This window comes from Vipera berus, assembly GCF_964194415.1.
Source record: "Vipera berus genome assembly, chromosome: 5".
Lineage (NCBI taxonomy): Eukaryota > Metazoa > Chordata > Lepidosauria > Squamata > Viperidae > Vipera > Vipera berus.
The window spans coordinates 7,147,199-7,168,646 of NC_138207.1; the positions used below are offsets into that span (position 1 = coordinate 7,147,199).

Sequence of the window (21,448 nt, forward strand, 5' to 3'; positions counted from 1 at the left end):
GATTCGCTTAACAACCAGGGCAAAAAAGGTCATAAAATGGGACAACATTCACTTAACAAGTGTTTTGCCTGGCAACAAAAATATTTGGGCTCAATTGTGGTCATAAGTCAAGGGCTGCCTGTAGTGCGCCATCTTCTGGGTTGAGCGGTTACTATGTTTTGGAAGAGCAGCTGGAGAGGGAAGGTGGGACAGCTGTGACTTGATGCCATTCACCCAAACTCTCCTTTGTCTAGCACAGGGCTTTTCAACCAGCGGTACGGGTACCACTTGTGGTACCTTGGCACCTGGCAGGTGGTACACGACCATCCTAGAAAAGTGGTAGCGGGGGAGGGGAATGAGCTGAACCGGTGGCAGCACCGGACAAGCCTGAGCGAGAGACGGCTGGAGCTGCAGGGCTGTCAGGGCTCAGTGGAAGCGCCAGGATCAGCGCTTCTTTGGGGTTGTCAGGGCTCAGTGGAAGTGCCAGGATCAGTGCTGCTTTCCAGCTGATCGGCGCTTCTTCGGGACTGTCAGCTGGAGCTCGGCGCGGATCCTGGTGCTTCTGCTGAGCCCTGAAGAAGCACCGATCATCTGGAAAGCAGCACTGATCCTGGCGCTTCTGCTGAGCCCAGAAGAAGCGCCGATCAGCTGGAATCTTGCAGCATCTCCAGGGTCTTGTGATTTACATTCCGATGCTTGGCAACTGATTCATATTTATGACGGTCACAGTGTCCCAGGGTCATGTGAAGTGACCAAAACCTGCTGCAACCACCCAGCAGACGGGGGGAAATAAAAACCAAACACACCCCTACCCGACCCCCACTGCCAATCCTCAACAGAAATGCTCACAACAATGAAAACCTCGGACAGGAGGAAGAGCTCCGCCGGGCGGCCAAGCAGGTGTCTTGCTCGGCTGTGGCTTGGGGGGCACTTTTTTCAGTGTCATTGTTAACTTCGAACAGTCACTAAGCAAACTGTTGTAAGTCGAGGACTATCTGTACTTCATCACTTTTTTCCCTTTTTTGGGGGGGTCATCAAGTTTTTGACACCTTGCTAGGCAACTGGTGGTACTCGGATGTTGTCATATCCTAAAAGTGGTACAATGGGTGAAAAGGTTAAAAAGCTGACTAAGTCTAGCTGACTTAGGTTTCAAGCCCCATCCAGACGTAGCTGCGTGTGGTCTTTGCTTGCTACCCAGAGGAACGTGTGCGCTCTTTAATTCCAGAATTCCAGTACCAAGTGTTTTAGGGCAAACTGGGCCCTGGTCCTGCTTATTCAAAAGAAAAGTCACGGGGGCAGAACAGTGGCTCAAAGCGAGTGTTCAGTTATGACGGGCACCAGGGATCTGTTCCATTAAGTTATGGTCACCATCAAAGCTGATACCAGCCGGAGCAAAGAACCACTCAAAGAAGTAGTGAAAGATCAGAAGATGTGGAGAGACCTTGCCCATAATATCGCCAGGAGTTGGGCATGACTGAATGGATCCCCCATCATCACAAATGAAGGCAATGTTGCAGGATCCAGGATAATATTGCAAGATCCAATCTGGGTCAGTCACTGGGACCAGAGCTTTAGTCCTCTGAGCCCATCCTCAGGGAACGTCTCTCTCTACTGGAATGAATGCTTTGGGCTATTCTATGCATCATATTTGTGTGGTGCCTTCTATTGGTTTATTGGTGTGTTAATGGCTCCTAAGTACCTGATAAGCTAGTGGTAAATCCGCACTGCTGTTGACTGACAAGGGGCCATTTCCTAGGCTTCAATAATTTCCCTGACTGTTCTTGAGCCTGCTCGGCCAACAATCTTAGCAGGAGCAAAATTGAATGTATGTCTTTGTTCACTGCAATGTGAGACTACCAATGAGTTTCAGTGGCTTGATCTGACCACTCACTTGGGTTTTTGCAATCTGATGGTTAGATGGTGGCTAAAGGGTTAAGAGGAAGGCACCAGGTTTAAGACTCTGGTCAGGAAAATAGGCACAAAAAGTAGGGAGAGCAAGAACATCCCGATGGGCTTACCTGTGCAAATCCTAAAAAGAAGAGCTGGTGGCTTGTAAGACCCACCGAGGGGAGGTGTTTCTCCTCCCCGTTCTTCTTCAGCCAAGATTTGTAAGCCTGTGAAACCAACAACAGGGACATTAGTACTCCGAGGCTCAGGAAGTGTGTGAATCCTTCCCCTTCCCTCCAGGAATTGGGACCTCAGACGAAGAGGTTTTGAGGTTCACCAGATTGCTCCCCGTGCTGCATTATGTGTTCTGGTGGGGTACACAATTTTCCCCCAGGGCTTACTCACATTGTAAGCGGCTTTCAGTCCCCCGTTGTCGGCAATGTTCTCCCCCAATGTCTGTTTGCCATTGACATGCTCCCCATTGACGAGGTAGTTGCTATATTGTTCCTCCATGCATTCCGTCCGGTTCTTGAAGGCTTCGAGGGATGAATTTTGCCACCAAGGACGCAGGTTGCCTTCTTTGTCGTACTCTCGGCCTGAAAGGAATAAAATGGTTTTGTTGGACCATCTAGTATCCATCTAGTACAGGTAGTCCTCGACTTACGACCACAACTGAGCCCCACAATTTCCGATGCTAAGCGAGACAGTTGTTAAGTGGGCCTTGCTCCATTTTACAAACTTTGTTTTTTTTGCCACGGTTGTTAAGTGAATCACTACAGAGGCTAAATTAGTAACACCGTTGTTAAGTGAATCTGGCTTCCTCACCGACTTACTTGTCAGAAGGGATCCCATGAACTCAGGACGCTGCAACCATAAACAAAAATGATCCCGTTGCTAAGCGTCTGAATTTTGATCAGGTGACCATAGGGGTGGTGCAATGGTCCTAAGTGTGAAAAGTAGCCATAGGTCCCTTTTTTCAGTGTGGTTGTAACATTGAACAGTCACTAAATGAATGGTTATAAGACTACTTGCGTACCACATAGTTTTAATAACAGCAAAGTGGGTGTTCTTCCTCCCGCGATAACTTCAGAAGTTTTGGAGGAAGAGAGATGTTCACTAGTTCTAAACACAGGTAGTCCTTGACTTCCGAAAATTCATTTAGTGATCATTCAAAGGGACAACGGCCCTGCAAAAAAAAATGACTTACAGCCAGTCCTCGCACTTATGACCAACACAGCATCCCTACAGTCATACGATCAAAATTTAGGCGCTTAGCAACTCGTGTAAATTCACAATGGTTGCCATGTCCCGGCTTCATATGATCGCCATCTGCAACCTTCCCAGTCGGCTTCTGGCAAGCAAAGTCAATGGGAGGAATCCAGATTCGCTTAACGACCACATGATTCACTTAACAGCCCGTGGTCAGGAAGTTCATAAAATCAGGCACAACGCCTTTATTAACTGCCTTGCTTAGCAGTGGAAATTTTGGTCCCCATTTTCGCTTGCAATTCGAGGCCTGCCTAAGCCACTGTTTTCAAGCATTCACTAAATGAATTGTTCTAAGTCAAGGACTTCCTGTGCCATGCAGAAAGGCGAGGGTGTCTTGATGGGTATGGGTGTATAGAAGCTCCTTGACTAGGTGAAAAAAAGTGCAAGATAATGGGGATGAAATGGCCCTGGAAAAAGCGACTGACGACCATTTTTCACACACAGGACCACCGCAGCATCACGTGATCAAACTTCAGATGCTTGGCAACCGACTCATATTTATGACGGTTGCAGTGTCCCGGGGTCACGGGAATCCCCTTTTGTGACCTTCTGACGAACAAAGCCAATAGGGGAAGCCAGATCCACTTAACAACCCCGTTACTAACTTGACAATGGCAGCGATTCGCTTATCAACTGTGGCAAGAGAGGTCGCCAAATGGGGCAAAGCTCACTTAGCAACTGTCTCGCTCATCAATGGAAACTTGAGGCTCAGTTGTGGTCGTAGGTTGAGGACCACCGATAAGGCGTTTCGAAGTGTTATGGAACGGGGAGAACATCGGAAGAAGAAAAAGAAGAAGCTTGACATTCACAAGATCCAACAGAGGCGCTTATTAGCTTCTCGTGGTCTGTGATGGACCTAAAGGCCCATGAGGGAAGGCATAATTAAAGGTCTCCTATTTAGAGAAGGTAAAGGTGGGACGTGGTGGCTCAGTGGGTTAGGACACTGAGCTTGTCGATCTGGTGTACCTGAATGCCAGGTCCGTGGTTAACAAAGCTCCCCTCGTTAGGGATTTAGTTGAGGGTGAGCACGCGGACCTGGCTTGCATCACGGAGACTTGGTTGGGCCCAGAGGGTGGGGTCCCTTTGGTTGACCTTTGCCCACCAGGCTTCCGGGTGCTACACCGGCCACGAGCTCATGGTAGGGGTGGGGGTGTGGCAGTGACTATTAGGGAGACCTTATGTCCGCGGGAGACCACCGTTCCTCAGATAGTTGGGTGTGAGTCTCTCTTTGTGAGATTTGGTTCGGGGGCGCAGTTGGGCTTGCTGCTGGTGTACATTTCGCCTAGTCGCGCAGCGGCAGCCCTGCCCGAGCTGCTCGATATCCTCTCGGGGTTGGTGGTTGAGTTCCCCAAACTTATAGTTTTGGGAGACTTCAATCTACCATCCCTGGGAGGCTCATCTGAGCTAGCTCGGGAGTTCATGGCTTCCATGACGGCCATGGACCTGACGCAAGTAATTTCTGAACCAACTCATGAGGGAGGCCACACCCTTGACCTGATTTTTTTATCTGGACGGTGGTTGGATGATCTTGGTGGGGGCTCTCCATTTATTATGCCCCTGTCATGGACCGATCATCACCTCCTGCGGCTGGTCTTCCGTTTTGCCACCCCCCGCCGTGGGGGTACAGAGCCAATTAGATGGTACCGCCCCAGACGCCTAATGGATCCTGATAGATTCCAAGCGGCGCTGGAGTCCCCACCTGCCTCCATTGCTCACAACTCGGCGGATGCCTTAGTGGAAGCCTGGGAAAGGGCAGCCACTGAGGCACTTGACCGGGTTGTACCCTTGCGGCCCCTGACCCGGTGCAGATCCCAATGAGCTCCATGGTTCTCCGCGGAGCTCCGGGAGATGAAGCGTCGGAAACGGGGCCTAGAGAGCTGCTGGAGGTCTAGCCGATCTGAATCCGACCGGTTGCGGTTAAGAACCCATATTAGGAACTTCCGCTGGCGGCGCGGCGCTGAAGACAGCCTCCCCTGGCTGCCCGCGGCTCAGCTGTTTGTTTTTTTGCCCGAAACAGCGCCGATCAGCTGTTCGGGCGAAATTGAAGCCCCCTCCTCGGGAGAAGAGGAGGGGGTGAGGCCCCAGGTAGGGGTAAAGTTCTCCGAGGCCGCCTGAGCTTTGAGCTTGGGCGGCTGAAGGATCGAACTCCCCCGAAGCCTGGGTTGCTCCCAGCTGGCCGTCGTCTCTGCTCCGAACTTCCTGGAGCAGAGCCAGGCGTCTGCGAACCAGCCCTGCCTGATGAAAGGACTATGATTTAAAGGAGCAGGCAGAGCGGTACAAGAGGAAAAGGTGAAGAGGACTATTTTACTGTACTCTCTAACTTGTTGGACTTTTTAAACTTTAATTGAAAGTGCGTCATAATTGAGGATTAAAAGATGGCGGCTAAACCTCCCTCTAAAACTCTTCGGAGTGGAGGATCCTCGCCGGTGCAACAATCATCACTACAGGCATTGCACCCTCCTGAAGTGCTGACATCGAAGGATTTGCGAGATGCCTTGGATAAACATGCCCAGGTACTTTTGGAATCAATTAATCAATCAATTGCTGATAAATTTGCACAGATGGAGGAGAAATTGGAGAAATTTGAGGAAAGAATGGAAGAGAGGATGGAACAGAAGTACAGCGTGATGAAGGTAGACATTTTGACTTCAGTGCATAAAGTGGCGGAATGTGTGGAAGATTTAGATGAAAAAGTGGATGATTTGGCTCAAAGGAATGCTATACTAGAAGTAAAAGCACGGGAGAATGAAATTGAAAGAGGCAAGTTGGAAAGGGAGTTAAGCCATGCCCAATATTACCAGATGCAGTTTGCTGTCAGAATTAGAGGCTTAAAAGAGAATGTTAAAGAAGATTTAAAGCAGCTGATCTCTGAGGCTCTCGAAGGGGTATTGAACCAGCCAGCATCTGAAATAAGAGCAGCTATGGATAAAGTGTTTCGGGTGAATTCATGGATTGCCAGACAGAGAAAGTTGCCTAGAGATGTGGTGGTTTATTTTGCAAAAAGAGAAATTAGAGATCAAGTTATACAAGCTGCCTATGATGCTAAGGTTGTGATTGCTGAACAAGAAGTCTTGGTTTTAAAAGAAATTCCTCCAAGGATTTTAAGGGGAAGAAAGGACTATACATTTCTTGTGCAAGAGCTCAAGCAAAGAGATATAAGGTTCAGATGGGAGATTCCAGAGGGGCTGATGGTGATGTATGAAGGTAAAAGGTATAGGCTGACTACTGTGAAACAAGCACGTGATTTCTACAATAATGTCTTAAAAGCAACCCCATTAACGCTCCTGGAAGCTGGAAAGGGATCTGGAGAAGAAGAACAACAAGAGGAGGAAACAGAGGAAAATGGTGCTGGAGGAGATCAAGCTACAATCTCTTTGGATGATCCTAGAGAGCAAAGAGTGACGCGTGCTGCTTTAAAACGAGCAAAGAAAATAAAAGAACAAGATCAGCAAAAGTCTTCAGATTCTTCACATCGCATTCATAGCCAAGCTGTGGGAGGAGCACGGCCTAAAGTAACCAGTCCTATCAAAGCTGTGGTCCAAGAGCTTCTCGAGGATATACATGGCAACTAAATTTTTAACCTGGAATGTTAATGGACTAAACTCACCGCAGAAGAGGAAGAAAGTTTTTCAATATTTAAAACAATTTAAGATAGATGTTATATGCCTGCAAGAAACGCATATTAGAGTTTTGGATCAAAAGTATTTATTGAACTCGAGGCTGGGTACGCAATTTGTTGCTTCTGCAGAGAATAAGAAAAATGGAGTGGTTGTTTATGTTAAAAGTGCCTTAACAGCGGACCTAATTGAAGCAGATAAGCATGGAAGATATGTTATGATCGAGCTGTTGTTTGAAGGTAAAAAGACGCTTTTAGTTGGATTATATGCTCCAAATCAACAACAAGCTGACTTTTTTAGTTTACTTCATACAAAGCTTACCCAGTTGGATTATAAATCCTTTATTTTTATGGGGGACTGGAATGGAGTTATGGATGTACAGTTGGATAAGGCTGGAGCCTTTAAACGCATTCCAAGTCACGCTAGACTGCCTAAATCTTTTTTTGAAATGAAGGATGACCTGGAATTGCGAGATATTTGGCGTGAGAGACATTTGCGGGAGAAGGATTATACATTTTATTCTGATAGACACCAATCTTTTTCGAGGATTGATTTTATTTTGTTGACTAATGATCTTCTTTTGAGAACTAAAAAGGTGAAAATCTGCGCAAGAATTATCTCTGATCACAGTCCAGTGTGGTTGGAGATTGATAAGGAAAGAGGAGATAGACGCTCATGGCGCGTAAATGAGAATTTGTTTAGAAATCAGAGAAATGTGGAAGAATGCAAACAGCGGATGAAGGATTTTTTTGAGATGAATATGAATAAGGGTACCTCTATGGATATGGTTTGGGATGCTAGCAAGGCCTATATGAGAGGGGTGTTGATATATATGAATAATAGACATAGACGTGCAGTGGAAACTAGAAGGAAAGAACTGGAGAATGAAATAAAGGAAAAAGAAAAGGCTTTGATTTTGAACCCAGAGGAGGTGAAGATCAAGGAGGCTATTAGACTGTTACGAGGACAATTTGATAAATTAATGGCTGATCAAGTGGCGACCAATCTGCGGTTTGCTAGGCATAATACTTTTTGCAATGCTAATAAGCCAGGCAGATGGTTGGCTTATAGACTGAGGAAAAAACAAAGGGCATCTAATATAGATAAGATTGAGCATAAAGGAAGGGTTGTGTATCAACAGAATCTTATTAAGGATGCCTTTGTGGATTTTTATTCGAAATTATATACTAAAGAGGACATTAATGCAAAAGATATTGATACGTATTTGGAGAAGGCTAGCATCCCGGTTCTTACGCAAGTACAAAAAGAGGGGATTAACCAACTGATTACAGAAGAAGAAATTTTTACAGCTATTAAGGAACTGAAGGTGGATAAAGCACCAGGCACTGATGGCTTGACTGCGGCCTATTATAAAAACTTACAATTAGAGATGATAAAACCATTAAAGGAACTGTTCCAGACAATCCAGAGGGGGGGAAAGGTGCCCCCGTCTTGGAGAACAGCTTTTATCTCTTTGATTCCGAAGGAAGACCAGGATGCTACTTTAGTTAAAAATTACAGACCGATATCGCTTTTAAATACAGATTATAAGATATTTGCTAAGGTTTTGGCTAATAGACTGATGAGGGTTCTGCAACAGGTGATTCATGGGGACCAAACGGGGTTTATTAGTGGAAGACAAATGAAAACCAATGTGAGACATATAGTTGATGTGTTAGAGTTTTTGGAAAGGCACAACCAGATCTCTGCTGCGCTAATCTTTTTAGATGCTGAAAAGGCTTTTGATCAATTGAACTGGCAATTTTTGTTGAAAGTTTTAGACAAAATGGATTTTGGGGAAAAATTTTTACAACCGATTAGGGCATTATACCAAAAACAAACTGCCCAAATTATAGTTAACAATAGTTTGACAACAGTATGTAATATTGAGAAGGGCACAAGGCAAGGCTGTCCGCTATCGCCCTTGTTATTTATATTAACATTAGAGATACTATTGGTTAAGATTCGGAATTCGGAAAAAATTAAGGGGATACAAGTTGGAGATCAGGATTACAGATTGAGAGCATTTGCAGATGATCTGGTTGTTACAGTGACCCAGCCAGAGAACTCTGTTGTGGACCTGATGGAGATAATAACACAATATGGGAAGGTTTCTGGATTTAAAGTAAATATACAGAAAACTAAAATTTTGGCTAGAAATATGACAGTTTCGCAGAAGGCTCTCCTAGAAGGATTAACTGGATTTGAGATTGTTAAAAGGGTTAAATATTTGGGGGTGATTTTGTCGCCCTCTAATACAAAGCTATATAAAAATAATTATGAAAAGTTATGGGGGAAAATTCAAAAAGAACTGGAGAGTTGGGAAAAATTGCAATTGTCTTTGTTGGGACGGATTGCAGCAGTGAAAATGAATGTCCTGCCCAAATTTTTATTCTTATTTCAAATGATACCGATTCTTAAGAAAGACTCTAACTTGGAGGAATGGCAGCGTGGTATCAATAAATTTGTGTGGGCAGGGAAAAAGCCACGAGTTAAACTTAAGATTATGCAGGATACTCGTGAGAGAGGTGGCCTTAAAATGCCTAATTTTAAATTATATTATGAAGCTTCTGCACTAGTAGGAATAAGTGATTGGATTAATTTGACACAATCGAGGTTATTAAATCTTGAGGGCCATGATCTGTTGTTTGGCTGGCATGCATATTTGCTGTATGATAAGAAGGTAGATACTGTGTTTAGGATGCATATTTTAAGACAGGCATTGCTGAGAGTTTGGAAGAAGTATAGACATAAGTTAAGCAGCAAGATACCATTGTGGGCAATCCCAAAACACGCAATAGAAAATATACATGCTGGTTTCAAACATGATGAGACTACTTACAAGGAAATTTTAAGTTTGGAAAGGAATATTTGGTGCTTGAAATCATATAGTTTCTTGCGAGAAGAGAAGGTTGTTCAGACTTGGTTTCAATATATTCAGTTACAGGCCAGGTGGAAAGAAGATCAAAAAAATGGATTTGCAACGACTGATGAAAATTTGATAAAGCAAATTAGAAATCAAGGACCAGCACATATTAAACGGATATATCTTGCATTGATAGAGATCGATTCAGAAACAGAGCTTGTTAAGGATTGTATGATAAAATGGGCCCAAAACATTCAGGAAGTTATTACAATGGACACGTGGGAAAAGATCTGGGTGAGGAATGTAAAATTCACTCAAGCTCAAAGTTTAAGAGAGAACTTTTACAAAATGTTTTATAGATGGCATCTAGATCCTAAAAAGCTTGCAAGTATGTATCCGAATTATCAGCCTAAATGTTGGAGGTGTGGTGATGAAGAGGCAACATATTTTCACATATGGTGGACATGTAAAAAGGTCAAGGCTTTTTGGATAAAAGTCTGGTGGAATATGCAGAAGATTTTTAAACGGAGGATAAAGTTTTGTCCGCAATTTTTTTTGTTGGGAATAATTGTTGACGCTACAGTTGTGGACTCTAAGTTGATGTTGAATTTAGTTACGGCAGCAAGACTTTTGATAGGTCAATATTGGAAGAAAGAGGAACTGCCGACTATACAAGAGTGGATTTTAAAGGTTTCCGACTTGGCAGAGATGGCGAAGATTTCGGCCTATTTGAAAGATTACTCGCAAGAACATTATATTATGGAATGGAGAAAATGGATTGAGTTTATCCAGAATAAGTATAGGGTCAAGAAGTTTTATCTAGCATTTGAATAAGTCTTCTTTCGTTTTCTTTTTTCTTTTTTTATTTTGTCTTCTATATATATTTAATAATGCTAAGTTTTGTTTGATCCTATATAAGTTAGAGAGTGATGGATTTTAGAATTTATAGTTGTTAGTATATGGTTGTTTATGATTGCCTTTTTATATATATATACCTTGTATTTAGCTCTGGGAAGTCCGGGGGGGGGAGGGGGGTTAGGGGGAGGTGGGGGGGGAGGAGGGAGGGGGGGAGGGGGGGGGAAGGGGGGAGGTAGGGAGGGGAGGAGGGAGGGGGAAGGGGGTTTTTTAAAGGAAAACTGTATTTTTAAAACTTTTCAATAAAAAAAAAAATAAAAAAAAATAAAAAAAAAAGAACCCATATTAGGTCTTATCTCGCAGCGATGAGGGTGGCAAGGTGTAATTACTTCTCTACCCTCATCACGTCCGCAGATAATCGCCCGGCCGCCCTGTTTAGGGTGACTCGCTCCCTTCTTAATCAGGAGGTGAGGGAGGATCCCTTGCAGGATCGTGCCGAGGAATTTAGTCAACATCTGTCGGATAAAATCGCTCGGATTCGGACCGGTTTGGACTCCAGCTGGGCAGAGTCTGGCGATCAGGACACGGGCGGTCTTGTCAATGTTATTTGGGAGGAGTTTGATTCTGTGACCCCTGATGAAGTGGACAGGATTATGGGGAGGCTGAGCTCCACCACATGTTTATTGGACCCGTGCCCTTCCTGGCTGGTTTATGCAGCTAGGGAGAGGACACGAGGCTGGCTCCAGGCGGTTATATCTGCTTCCTTGAGTGAGGGTTATTTCCCCACCGTCTTGAAGGAGGCGGTGGTGAGACCTCTCCTCAAGAAGCCTGCTTTGGACCCAGCTGTATTGAACAACTTTCGTCCAGTCTCCAACCTTCGCTTTCTTGCGAAGGTTGTTGAGAGTGTGGTGGCGCATCAGCTCCCTCTGGTCCTGGATGAAGCGGATTATTTGGACCCTTACCAATCGGGTTTCAGGCCCGGGTACAGCACGGAGACGGCATTGGTCGCTCTGGTGAATGATCTCTGGAGGGCTCGGGATAGGGGATATTCCTCTGTCCTAGTCCTATTAGACCTCTTGGCGGCTTTCGATACCATCGACCATGGTATCTTGCTGCAGCGTCTCAGGGGATTGGGAGTGGGAGGCACAGTTCTTCAGTGGTTCTCCTCCTATCTCCTGGGACGCTCGCAGTCGGTGTTGGCAGGGGGGCAGAGATCGGCCCCTAGGTCTCTCGTTTGTGGAGTTCCTCAGGGGTCGGTTCTCTCGCCTCTCCTGTTCAACATCTACATGAAACCGCTGGGTGAGATCATTCGTGGTTTTGGAGTTGGGTATCATCAATACGCCGATGATACCCAACTTTACATTTCGACCCCAAACCACCCCAGTGATGCCCTCGCTGTGATGTCCCGTTGCCTGGAGGCGGTTCGGGTCTGGATGGGGAGGAACAGACTTCAACTCAACCCTGACAAGACTGAGTGGCTGTACATTCCGGCATCCCGGGACATTCAAAATGTTCCATCGCTTTCTATGGGGGGTGAGCTCTTACCCCCTGTGGATAGGGCTCGCAACTTGGGAGTCCTCCTAGATTCACGACTTACCCTGGAAGGTAAGGTCTTGGTTATGATCTTTAAGTCCTTACATGGCATGGGTCCGGGATACCTTGAGGACCACCTGCTGCCGGCGTCAACTCCCCTCCGCCCTGTGCGTGCCCACAGAGAGGGCCTCCTCAGGGTGCCTCCGGTCAGGGAATGTCGACTGGTGGCCCCCAGGGGGAGGGCCTTCTCTGTGGGTGCTCCGGCATTATGGAACCAACTGCCGGTTGAGCTCCGGATGGCATCGGACCTCCGATCCTTCCGTCGCGGGTTGAAAACCCATTTGTTTGAGTTAGCTGGTCTGGCCTGATGGGGAATATGGGTTTTTTAATTGGTTTTTTATTATTCAATTATTGCTGTATTTTAATTGGGCATGGTTTAATTCTTTTTTAATTTTTGTATAGCTATTTATATATGCCCTGTGAACCGCCCTGAGTCCCTAGGGAGAAGGGCGGTATAGAAATCAAATAAATGAAATGAAATGAAATGAAGGTTGGCAGTTTGGCGGGTCGAATCCCGAGTGCCCCGTAACAGAGTGAGCGCCTGTTACTCGTCCCAGCTTCTGCCAACCTAGCAGTTTGAAAGCACGTAAAAATGCAAGTAGAAAAATAGGGACCACTACGGTGGGAAGGTAACAGCGTTCCGTGCGCCTTTGGCGTCTATTCATGCCGGCCACATGACCACGGAGACGTCCTCGGACAAGCGCTGGCTCTTCGGCTTTGAAACGGAGATGAGCACCGGCCCCTAGAGTCGGAAACGACTAGCACGCATGTGCGGGGGAACCTTTACCTTTACCTAAAGGCAAAGGTGAGCTGCAAGCATCCAAGCCCCAGGTGGAATAACTGGCTGTTACCTTGATCGTCAAAAGCATGGGTGAGCTCATGCCCCATCACAACGCCGATGCCTCCAAAGTTGAGGGCCCTCAAGAGAGAAAAGGAAATAAAACATGTGAAGCAATAGGCCAGGCTTTGCCTATCAGAGACAGCCGAAAAGGGCCAGTCTTTTAAATAAGGCACGTTAAATAAGGCACCCAGAACCCAAAGCAGAAGGTCAGTTCCCTCTCTCTCTTACATATTGCAACAAATGTTTGCCTCAAGGTCACTCGTGCCTTGGTCGCTTCCTATCTGGATTACTGCAATGCACTCTACGCCGTGCGGCCCTTGAAGACAAGTTGGAAGCTACAACTGTTCCAAACTGCAGAGCACGCACAGGGACAATTTATTTTTACGACATAAATTGCACCAATTCCTAGATTCTCCCGGGGGGGGGGGAAATCTACTGAATAAAAGATGACGATTTTAGATCGAATAGCTAAACTGGCAAGAAAGAAAGAAAAAATCGTTCTCCATTCTACAACAGGGAAGGGAGACCTACACATTACCTTCCCATCAGACTCATATTAACGTTTTGAGCCCACCTTCCTGTGGACACACCTTGTTGCTTCTCTGCACAACCTGAGCATTTAATCAGAAGGACCAAACTGAGCGTGCCTGTAGGCTACCGTGCCCCAAGTCTCTTCTTCCCACCAATCCCCACCGCACCCCAACGCACTTGGGATGGTTGTGAGCATAGAACGGAGCCTGGAGGATGCCCGCGGGAAAGACGATGCCATTCTTGGTAGGCAGATAATAAGCGTTGACGGTCTGGGGGGTCATGCTCCACCTGGAAAAGCACCACACAAAAAAAATCAACAATTGGGGGAGCCGGCCCTGTTTAGGCAGACCTACGCTTAGCAAAATGGTGACGTGTCTCTGGAGGACACCTTAATGCCAGTTTCTACTTTAAAGTCTGGCCTTCTTCTTGGGGAGAGGGGACACACCAAACTCCTTCATCATTGGCATCTTAAAAAGGGGTTAAACCAGGGGTAGGCAACCTCGGCTCTTTTATGACGCATGGACTTCAACTCCCAGAATTCCTGAGTCAGCTATGCTGACTCAGGAATTCTGGGAGTTGAAGTCCATGCATCATAAAAGAGCCGAGGTTGCCTACCCCTGGGTTAGACTTAAGCTCCCGATGGAAATCTGCTAACTTTCTATGTGTGTTATTTTTATTGGTTTGTTAAGATTTCTATCCCACCTTTATTACTTTATAAATACTGCTAAGCTTGTAAGCCGCCCTGAGTCTTTGGAGAAGGGCGGGATATAAATGGAATTAAAATAAAAATAAAAATAAAATAAATAGCTTAAGGCGGACAACACAGCTAATGCTCCTTCCTCCTCTCCCCATTAAACAACAGCCCTGTTGGGTGGGATGGGCTCAAAGAGAGTGACTGGCCCAAACTCATCCAGCTGGCTTTCATGCCTAAGGTGGAACTAGAACTCACAGCCTCCTGGTGATGGGCCTAAAGTCATCCAGACAGCTTTCAAGCCTAAGGTGAGACTAGAATTCATAAACTCCTGGTGATTGGCCCAAAGTCACCCAGCCAGCTACTGTGTCTAAGGTGGGACTAGAATTCAAAACCTCATGGTGACGCCCCAAATCATCCAGCTGGCTTTCATGGAGACTTCTAGAGCAGGGGTGTCAAACTGCCGGCCCGCGGGCCGGAGCGTCACGGAGAAAACGCGCCCATCTCATTTTCGGCAATGGGAAAAAGTTCCGATACGTCGCGCGACGTCACGGGACGTTGCGAGTTTGACATGCCTGTTCTAGAGTAAAAGCCTCTGTCCAGGAGTCATCAGTGCTGAAATAAAATCAGCGACGGTTTTCTTTCTGTCATGAACACAACCCCAGGTGGGGCTAACCTAGTAGTCTGGATAATGATAGGAGGGAGGGAGGGAGGGAGGGAGGGAGGGAAGGAAGGAAGGAAGGAAGGAAGGAAGGAAGGAAGGAAGGAAGGAAGGAAGGAAGGATCTCACTAACCTAGTAATCTGGTTAGTGAGGATGGTATATTGATAGATAGATAGATAGATAGATAGATAGATAGATAGATAGATAGATAGATGATAGATGGATAGATAGATAGATAGATAGATCTTGGTGGAGCAGTGGGCTAATGCCTCCTTAAGTAACACCAGCTGCCTGCAATTATTTCAGGTTCGCATCCCACCAGGCTCAAGGTTGACTCAGCCTTCCATCCTTCCGAGGTAGGTAAAATGAGGACCCAGATTGTTGGGGGCAATTAAGCTGACTTTGTAATAATGCCGCATTGGGGGGGGGGGCAAAGCCCTAATAAGCAGGCATATACATAGAATGAAGGCTGTTGCTAAGCACATTGGTTTGTGCTTAAATTGTAAGCCGCCCTGAGTCTTCGGAGAAGGGCGGGATATAAATGGGATTAAAAAAAAAGAGATAGATAGATAGATAGATAGATAGATAGATAGATAGATAGATAGATAGATGATAGATAGATAGATAGATAGATAGATAGATAAGAGAGATGATAGAAAGATGATATAGATAGATATAAATAGATAGACAGACAGACAGATAGAATGAAAATGAATGAACGAATGAACGAACTCACTTCTGCCAGGACTTGATTCATGCTTAAGTGTCTCGTTCTCTGAATCTTAATACAGATCCTGGAACTTTTTCTTGAATCCCGGTCTTACTATTGACTTCTGTGTTGGACTTTGACCTAGGGGTTGTCTACCTCTTCCTCTTGCATCGTGGTGTCAAACTGAGGGTATTCATCCTCACTTCCTAACTCTACCATATGCCATGACTGGGGAAAAGGGAATCCTTACTGGTCTCGGTTGGGAGGCTTCCTCAGTTGGTCTGCCATAAACCTGGCAGAGAAGTTGTAGAAATTCAACATGTTCTGAAAGAAAGAGTCTTCTGAGACCTCATACTGGAAAGAAGAAGATGAAAGACAAACACATTTCAGCCTTACAGTGGCGATAAGGACGTACCTTTCATGCAGAAAATCTAGCATTTCCAGTTAACGCAATCTGAAGACAAAAGCACAAATTATTCACACGTCGTCTTGGCCTTAAGAAATTGGCCAGGAGATGGCTTGGTCCACGCAGCTTGCTAAAACAATAGCTCAGGGGTGTCCAACCTTGGTCACTTTAAGACGTGTGGACTTCAACTCCCAGAATTCCGCAGCCAGCCTTGCTGGCTGAGGAATTCTGGGAGTTGAAGTTCGCAAGTCTTAAAAGTGGCCAAGATTGGACATCCCCGCAGTAGCTGTTTTCTTATAACACGCTGATCCACAAACTAGCCCCAAACCATTTTAGAGTTTAGTCTTCTGCGTTGTGCAAAAACACCATTAAGGCATGCAACAGTGAACACGCCACAAAGCCTGGCTTCACACACAGTGTACGAAGCAACAAGCTGAATCAACCACATATGATCCAATGTTTGGACCCCCGGGACCATGCCAGGGAAAACTGGAGCAGCTTCCCTTCTTTCTCTGAGCCAACCAGGCCCTGAACCATTTCCATGCCTTTCCTGCTGCTGTCTTAGGTTCTCACCCCATCATAGACATCATCCAACTCCTTGTTGTCCAGGATGAACTCAGGGAAGCCAATCATGTCATAGATGGCATCAGCCTGCATAGAAAAAAAAAGCATTTTCTGAGACTCTCAGTTTGCAAGAATGCAAGGAACCCCAGTGAAGAGGAATTTCAGAATTTGGAAGGCTCCTTGGAGGTCTTCTAGTCCAACCCACTGCTCAGGCAAATGGACAAATGGCCATCCAGTCTTTTAAAAACCTCCAGTGTTGGAGCACCCACAACTTCTGGAGGAAAGTCCCTCCACTGATTAATTGTTCCAAGTGTCAGGAAATTTCACTTATTTCTAGGTTGATTCTCTCCTTGATTAGTTTCCACCTGTTGCTTCTTGTTCTGTCTTCTGCTGCTTTGGAGAATAGCTTGACTCTCTCTTCTTTGTGGCAGCCCCTCACATATTGTAAGACTGCTATCGTGTCACCCCTAGTCCTTCTTTTCATCAGATTAAATAAACCCTATTCCTACAACTGTTCTTTATATGTTTTAGCCCTCAGTCCCTTAATCATCTTTGTTGCTCTTCTCTGCATTTTTTCCAGTCTCAACATTTAAAAAAAAATCAGAAAGGAAGGAAGGAAGGAAGGAAGGAAGGAAGGAAGGAAGGAAGGAAGGAAGGAAGAAAGAAAGAAAGAAAGAAAGGAAGGAAGGAAGGAAGGAAGGAAGGAAGGAAGGAAGGAAGGAAGGAAGGAAGGAAGGAAGGAAGGAAGGAAAGACAGAAAGAAAGAAAGAAAGAAAGAAAGAAAGAAAGAAAGAAAGAAAGAAAGAAAGAAAGAAAGAGGCTGTAGATTTGAATGCAACTAAACCAACTGTAAGCAACAGCACGATCAAAGAAACACCAAGAATGCTTCCAGCAATACTGGCAGAGGAAGTTGCTTGTATATCAGGGGCCTTCAAACCTGGCCCTTTTATGAGTTGTGGACTTCAACTCCCAGAATTCCTCAGTCAGCCATGTTTTTATCCAGGTCATCATCTTAAACTGGCCCAAGTCATTACCTTAAACCAAGGGTCTTCAAACTCGGCCCTTTTATGACTTGTGGACTTCAACTCCCAGACTTCCTCAGCCAGTGTGCCTGGCTGAGGAATTCTGGGAGTTGAAGTCCACAAGTCATAAAAGGGCCAACTTTGAAGACCCCTGTTGTATATAAAGAGAGAGCAAACACCACTCCTTTCTAGCACTGATGATGTGACCTAATTGGGCAATCAAATGTCTGCAAGAAAACAACCAAGCTTGGAGAGCACCTAGGGCCCCACAACCAATCCTTAAAATGTGCTAAGGCCAGGTTTTGAAGCTATATAGAACCCTGGAATCAGACAAAGTGAATACTGAGAAGCAGTACAAAAGCAGTGTTTATTTTTATGTTATGTATTTGACTACAGGTGAAACTTGAAAAATTAGAATATCGTGCAAAAGTTCATTTATTTCAGTAATGCAACTTAAAAGGGGAAACTAATATATTTAATTTAATTTAATTTAATAATATTTCTATACCGCCCTTCTCCCTGAGGACTCAGGGCGGTTCACAGGGCAGAGTAAAATACTAAATACAAACATTAAAAAAGATTAAATGATTGCCCAAGTTAAAACAATTGGTATACAATTATAAAACCCCAAAATAAAATTAAGAAACCAAAAAATAAAAAAAACCCCACCAATCCCCATCAGGCTAGGCCGGCTTGTACAAACAAAAACGTCTTGAGATCGCGACGAAAGGAGCGAAGATCGGGCGCCATCCGGAGCTCTACCGGTAGCTGATTCCACAGCTCCGGAGCGCCCACAGAGAAGGATCTCCCCCTGGGGGCCACCAATCGACATTCTCTGATCGGTGGCACCCTGAGGAGGCCCTCTCTGTGGGAACGCACAGGGCGCAGGGAGCTTGATGCCGGCAGCAGATGTTCCCTAAGGTACTCCGGCCCCATGCCATGAAGGGCTTTGAACACCATTACCAGTACCTTGAATCTCACCCAGAAGAGATACAGTAGACTCATTACATGCAAAGCAAAATAGTTCAAGCTGTGATTTGTCATAATTGTGATGATTATGGCGTACAGCTCATGAAAACCCCAAATCCACAATCTCAGAAAATTAGAATATTGCATGCAATCAATAAAACAAGGAGTGTACATAGAACAATATCGGACCTCTGAAAAGTATAAGCATGCGTATGTACTCAGTACTTGGTTTGGGCCCCTTTTGCAGCAATTACTGCCTCAATGCGGCGTGGCATGGAAGCTATCAGCCTATGGCACTGCTGAGGTGTTATGGAAGACCAGGAGGCTTCAATAGCGGCCTTCAGCTCTTCTGCATTGTTCGGTCTCATGTCTCTCATCTTTCTCTTGGCAATGCCCCATAGATTCTCTATGGGGTTCAGGTCAGGCGAGTTTGCTGGCCAATCAAGCACAGTAATCCCACGGTCATTGAACCAGGTTTTGGTGCTTTTGGCAGTGTGGGCAGGTGCCAAGTCCTGCTGGAAAATGAAGTCAGCATCCCCATAAAGCTCATCTGCGGAAGGAAGCATGAAGTGCTCCAAAATCTCCTGCTAGACGGCTGCGTTGACCCTGGACTTAATGAAGCACAGTGGACCAACACCAGCAGATGACATGGCTCCCCAAATCAACACAGACTGTGGAAACTTCACACTGGACTTCAAACATCTTGCAGTGTGTGCCTCTCCATTCTTCCTCCAGACTCTGAGTCCTTGGTTACCAAATGAGATGCAAAAGTTGCTCTCATCATAAAAGAGGACTTTGGACCACTGAGCAACAGACCAGGTCTGTTTTTCTTTAGCCCAGGTAAAACGCTTCTGACGTTGTTTGTTGTTCAGGAGCGGCTTGACAAGAGGAATACGACATTTGAAGCCCATGTCCAGGATCCGTCTGTGTGTGGTGGCTCTTGATGCACTGACTCCGGCCACAGTCCACTCCTTGTGAAAGTCCCCAACACTTTTGAATGGCCTTTTCCTGACAATCCTCTCCAGGCTGCGGTCATCCCTGCTGCTTGTGCACCTTTTTCTTCCACACTTTTCCCTTCCACATAACTTTCTATTAATGTGCTTTGATACAGCACTTTGAGAACATCCAACTTCTTTTGCAATTACCTTTTGAGGCTTTCCCTCCTTATGGAGGGAGTCAATGATGGTTTTCTGCACAACTGTCAGGTCAGCAGTCTTCCCCATGATTGTGATTCCTACTGAACCAGACTGAGAGACCATTTAAAGGCTCAGGAACCCTTTGCAGGTGTGATGGCTTAATTAGCTGATTAGAGTGGGACACTTTGAGCCTAGAATATTGCACCTTCTCACAATATTCTAATTTTCTGAGATTGTGGATTTGGGGTTTTCATGAGCTGTAAGCCATAATCATCACAATTATGACAAATCACGGCTTGAACTATCTTGCTTTGCATGTAATGAGTCTATCTCATATATTAGTTTCCCCTTTTAAGTTGCATTACTGAAATAAATGAACTTTTGCACGATATTCTAATTTTTCGAGTTTCACCTGTAGATTAGCTGACTTTCAAGTTGGCTTGAAATTCAACACTAAAAAAAACCCTAAGATTTTTGACATACAGTGTCATCCTTTTCTGGCAAATAAAAGGGGAAGACATGGAAGCGGTGACAGCTGGCTTTAACGCCTAAGGTGCGACGAGAACTCATGATCTCCTGCTTTCTTGTCTGGTGCTTAACCAGTAGGACTTCATTTGCTAGATAAACAAATGAACAGATGAATAACAAGCAAACACAGGCTTCCATTGAGCAAGTACAGGTAAAAGAATTCTGACCGATGGTCACAATTAGTCAAAACGCCCTGCAGAGAAGTAATACTTTAAAAAAAGATCCCAAAAGGTACAGTTTATTCTCTAAACATGGGGCTGCCCTTGAGGACCACTCGGAGGCTTCAGCTGGTGCAGAATGCAGCCGCGCGAGTGCTGGTGGGGGTTTCCCGATACTCCCATGTAACACCTCTACTCCGCGAGCTGCATTGGCTTCCGGTTGCCCTCCGGGTGAGATTCAAGGTGCTGGTGATGACCTACAAAGCCCTAAATGGCATGGGTCCGGATTACTTACGAGAGCACATGCTGCCGGAATCAACTTCCCTTCGTCCAGTGCGCTCCCACAGAGAGGGCCTCCTCAGGGTGCCGCCGGTCAAAGAGTGTCGACTGGCGACCCCCAGCGGGAGGGCGTTCTCTGTGGGCGCGCCGGACCTTTGGAATCATTGACGGGATGGCTCCCGACCTTCGCTCCTTCCGCCGTGACCTAAAAACATACTTATTTGAACAAGCCGGCCTGGTCTGATGGGTTTGGGGTATTTTAATATTATTGTATTAATTTTATTGTAATTGGGCTGCATTATTTAATTCTTTTTAAACTTTTGTACACTGTATTTTTATTGTATTTGCCCTGTACACCGCCCTGAGTCCTTCGGGAGAAGGGCAGTATAGAAATTAAATTATTATTATTATTATTATTATTCGACAAATGTTTCACAATGAGAAGACCATTCTCAGCATCCAAACTCTGACGTAAATACATATCAGAATCACCTTCTCCTTAGCAACTTGTTTTGTCTTCTGGTCCATCCAGTCAAGATTGTTTAGTGAGTCTTCAAAGGCAGCACGGATGTCGGCAATCATGTTCTCGGCCTGAAGGTAAGGATGGAGAGGAATAACAGGTTTGTGCCATCCAAGTGTTATGACTTTAGAGACCCATCTAATCCAGGGTATCTCAATCTTGGCAATTTGAAGATGTCTGGACTATAACTCCCAACATGGCTGGCTGGAGAAATGTGGGAGTTGAAATCCACACATCTTCACTTAGCCAAAGTTGAGAAACACTGTTTTAACCCATTTCCAATGGAATAGATCAACAGAGTTGGAAGGGACCTTGGAGGTCCTCTAGTTCAACCCCCTGCTCAGGCAGGAAACCCTATACCATTTC

The 21,448-nt window shown here is 45.4% G+C and overlaps 1 protein-coding gene across 1 annotated transcript in view; it reads right to left on the minus strand.

The window, feature by feature from the left end:
* The window catches only part of ECE2 (endothelin converting enzyme 2), a gene marked incomplete at its 5' end in the record, with an annotated part of 67,511 nt that overhangs the window by 4,048 nt on the left and 42,015 nt on the right, over positions 1-21,448 (minus strand). The window contains 7 exons of the mRNA XM_081329151.1: positions 1,998-2,093; positions 2,272-2,462; positions 12,918-12,985; positions 13,616-13,726; positions 15,751-15,854; positions 16,480-16,557; positions 21,055-21,153. Of these exons, the coding sequence (XP_081185277.1) occupies positions 1,998-2,093; positions 2,272-2,462; positions 12,918-12,985; positions 13,616-13,726; positions 15,751-15,854; positions 16,480-16,557; positions 21,055-21,153 (747 nt within the window). The remainder of the gene's footprint in view (positions 1-1,997; positions 2,094-2,271; positions 2,463-12,917; positions 12,986-13,615; positions 13,727-15,750; positions 15,855-16,479; positions 16,558-21,054; positions 21,154-21,448) is intronic.